This window comes from Gymnoscopelus braueri (assembly GCF_963280865.1).
Source record: "Gymnoscopelus braueri genome assembly, chromosome: 15".
Taxonomy (NCBI): Eukaryota; Metazoa; Chordata; class Actinopteri; order Myctophiformes; family Myctophidae; genus Gymnoscopelus; species Gymnoscopelus braueri.
In genome coordinates, this window is record NC_137620.1 from 18,442,248 (window position 1) to 18,446,361 (window position 4,114).

Here is a 4,114-nt window from a genome sequence, read left to right on the forward strand (position 1 = left end):
ACTCTGACAACTACACCAAAGTAAAAGAAGCTATTTTGTCAAAGTATGAAATAACAGCTGATACTTACCGCAGAAGGTTCTGGCCCATGAACATAGAGCGGTGAGAGACTCCAAGAGAGTTGTACGTACGCCTGAAAGACCTGTTTGCAAAATGGGTCAAACCAGACAGCTCGACAATGAAAGACATTGTATGTCATTGTATGTCATTGTATGTATGTATGTATGTAACATACAGTACATACATACATACATACATACATACATACATACATACATACATACATACATACATACATACATACATACATACATACATACATACATACATACATACATACATACATACATACATACTGTACATACATACATACATACATACATACATACATACATACATACATACATACATACATACATACATACATACATACATACATACATACATACATACATACATACATACATACATAATTTATTTATTTTTATGTATTTATCCACCTGCTATCCACTGTTGTTCTGTTATCATCGATGATTACTTGAGGTACTTGAGGTAAAATACTTAAGGTTTTGTAACCAAACACGTCCGTAATTTCTTTGTCATGTTGCCTGCTTTAATAATAAAATGAGCAGTGCCTGAATGGACAGAACGTGACTGCTGGCTATCATTCCGTACATGATATACTTTTGGAGACGTGCACACTGCAAGTTTTTTTTATTGTTTTTGTGAGGGGAGTTAGTGCTCGCATTCCTTCTAGTTTCACTGGGGAGGGTGTGTAGACAACCATAAGTATCTGATACAGACAGAGACACAAGCCGGTTTGTTTCACCTCACAGTGAGCGAGGAGTTTTACTAAGAGAGAGCGAGCATGAGGTTCATGCTCTCTGTCCACCCCCCTAACTGACAAACCAGTAGAAACCATTTACAATATACAATTTAGTCATTTAATCACTAGTTCAGCATCAAGAACCCCCTTTTGGAGAGTGTTCAAAAAGTGCTCATAATATCTCTTTACCACTGCGTCTCTTCCAGTAGATTCCCGCCAGTAGAACCAATGCAAAGAGGCAGACACAGATCCACAGCAGAGAGGAGAGTGCAACAGAGGAATGGCCGCTAGGTTGGCCGCTAGTTTTTCTGTCTGAAAAATACAAAAATAATAGATAGATAATAGATGAAGATTTAGACAGAGTGATGGACAGATACTAATGTTTCCTTGTAGAATCTCACCTATAGAACAACTGTTACTCTATAGGCATACATACATAAATACTGTATGTGTCTTGTGTTTACTGCTGTAGAAAATAAAACAGGAAAAATAAATGTGTGTGTGTGTGTGTGTGTGTGTGTGTGTGTGTGCGTGTGCGTGTGCGTGTGCGTGTGCGTGTGCGCGTGCGCGTGCGTGTGCGTGTGCATGTGCATGTGCATGTGCATGTGCATGTGCATGTGCATGTGTGCTTGATTGGTGTGTGAGTGTGCACGTGCATGCCTGTGAATGTTAGCTGTTGAGTAATATAATATTATTTCATCTCACCTCTCACACCCATCAAGCTCTCTGATGACTCTCCAAGGTTAGAGATGCTACACTTGTAGAATCCTCCATCAGACTTGTTAACACTGTGGATGGTCATCTGTCCTGTAGACTCAGTCCTGATGAGGGATCCATCTTTATAGAAATCAGCTGGGAGGTTGGAGGAGTGTTTACCAGTTGTCTTGTTCCTGTACCAGCAGCGCAGAGTGACATCACGTCCCTCTGTCACAGGAAGTGCAGGGCTCTCCAGTATCACAGCATCATCTGAACAACATGGCATTGATAAACACAGGGTAAATGCTCTCCCTGGTGACAGACTCTTGGAATTAATTGATTAATACTCAATCAGCCTTCATTTCAAATATCTGTCACCAGGAACTACATTTAAACCCTTTGGTGTGTGAAGAACTATTCTTCATCACACAATATGCATTTCTATTCATTCCTCCTCACCAGTCACAGTAATATTGATAGCATTGCTCCTTCTCTTTCGATCTTCAGATTCACACCAGTACACTCCGCTGTCTGCAATGAAGGGCCCTTCGATGATGCAGGAAGACCCTTTTGCTCTCCCCCAGTCAGTAGGACATATTTCAGCTTTGCCCTTATTGTCCCTCATCAGCCTCCGTCCATCAGAGCCTGAAGACCCCTCACAGCTCACAGACAGACGATCAGAACGAAAGAACTGCAGCCTGTTTGGTTCAACACTGAGGACAAGATGTTCTGAGAGACATAGACAGAATGAGAGAGAGAGAGAGAGAGAGAGAGAGAGAGAGAGAGAGAGAGAGAGAGAGAGAGAGAGAGAGAGAGAGAGAGAGAGAGAGAGAGAGAGAGACAGACAGACAGACAGACAGATGAATGAGAAAGAAATGATGCAGAGGGGGAGAAAAGAAGAAAGATAATCTGTTAGAGAGAGAGAGACAACAGACACAAACACAAACAGAGAAATGTACGGAGAGACAAAGTAGAGAGCAAAAGACAATCAAGAAAGAAAGACAGGTAGATGAAAATAGAGTGAATAGAACACATTGATAGAAAAAAGAAAGCAACATAAAAGAGGGATAACTAAACCAAAACAGAGTTAATTCATAAAATTGCAAATAAATGTTAAATAAGTACATTATGAAGCCAATCAACTGCTAATTTACTGCCTCTACTCTTACCATTGTTGTGAACAGGATCAGAGGGATCATTCTCAGAATGCACAGTCTGCATCATCAATAGATTGAATCCTGCACAGAGAAAAGTAATTTTTTTATTTCACATACACTTACACACATGTGCGTGTGCTCGTGTGTGTGGCAGAGGGGTAGCAGTAGCTCAGGAGGTAGAGCGGCAGTGATGGAAACAGAAGGTTGCTGGTTGAATCTCGGGCTCCTCCTGGCTCTGTCAAAGTGTCCGTGAGCAAGACACTGAACGCCTAACTGCTCCTGATGAGCATGGTGGTACCTTGAATGGTTTCCTCCTCCGTCGGTGTGTGAATGAATGTGTGTGTGAATGGGTGAATGTAATGCTCATTTAAAGTGCTTTGGATAAATGCACTATAGAAATGCAGACCATATACCATTTTCTCTTTTTTTTGCACAAAATGTTTCTCCTTGGTTCTTGTGATTATCAGATATCACTATTGTAGGATACATGAATATGTGTCTTTAATTGAGGTTTTTAGTATGCCCTGTTATCAGGACATTATGATTCTGAGCTTTGCTGAATTGTGATGTTAATGATCTGGAGATTTCAGATTATTATCTGTCAGTCCAACACTGGATAAGAGTGAATATTAAATGGCTAAAGTGAAAAACAAAAACAACAACGTTTGAGGTACATAGAGATGAATCAGTACTCACCCAGTGTGACACAGAGAGTTGAGGTCTTCATGCTGTCTGTCTGCTGAATGCCTCAACACTAAACTACACTCTAGTTACATTCTACTTCCTGTTCCTGTCCAGCTGGAGAGACCAGCCTGTCACCATTTCATATCTAACAACTGTGGAGAGACCAACCTGTCACCAATACAATTTACAATTTAGGCATTTAGCAGACGCTCTTAATCCAGAGTGATTTACAGTAAGCAGGTAAATACGAGGTAATTGGACATCAAATGCATAGAAATAGTAATCTAGGGTCGTAGGTAAACCAAGAGCCTATCTTCAGTCTAAACAGTATAATATCAAAACATAAATAATCTGTACATTGAAACTATACACACTAAAGGATGCCAGGTCTACAAATGAATCTGTCTGTGTGTGTGTGTGTGTGTGTGTGTGTGTGTGTGTGTGTGTGTGTGTGTGTGTGTGTGTGTGTGTGTGTGTGTGTGTGTGTGTGTGTGTGTGTGTGTGTGTGTGTGTGTGTCTGTGTGTGTGTGTGTGTGTGTGTGTGTGTGTGTGTGTGTGTGTGTGTGTGTGTGTGCAGGTGCATGTGTGGTTGCGTATGTGTAGGTCAAGGTTATTAACTGTAACTATAATGTAATAACTACAACTAGAATTGAAAGATTTTAGTTAACTGACTTTAAAAAAAAAACAATAACTAACTGAAACTGTATTGTGTGCTTACAAAAAACATGCTTTTATTCCAAACAAGCATAGTAT

At 40.3% G+C, this 4,114-nt stretch overlaps 1 protein-coding gene across 1 annotated transcript; it reads right to left on the reverse strand.

Annotated features, from left to right (window-relative positions):
* Nucleotides 1-1,239: 1,239 nt before the first annotated feature.
* On the reverse strand, nucleotides 1,240-3,410 carry LOC308101403 (low affinity immunoglobulin gamma Fc region receptor II-like; the record flags this gene model as incomplete). Its single annotated transcript, XM_080450825.1, has 5 exons — nucleotides 3,374-3,410; nucleotides 2,690-2,758; nucleotides 1,980-2,249; nucleotides 1,701-1,790; nucleotides 1,240-1,244 (listed from the first exon to the last, which is right to left on the reverse strand). The coding sequence occupies exons 1-5, from the start codon at nucleotides 3,402-3,404 to the stop codon at nucleotides 1,240-1,242; spliced, it is 465 nt and encodes a 154-aa protein (XP_080306951.1). The 5' UTR covers nucleotides 3,405-3,410.
* Nucleotides 3,411-4,114: the final 704 nt, after the last annotated feature.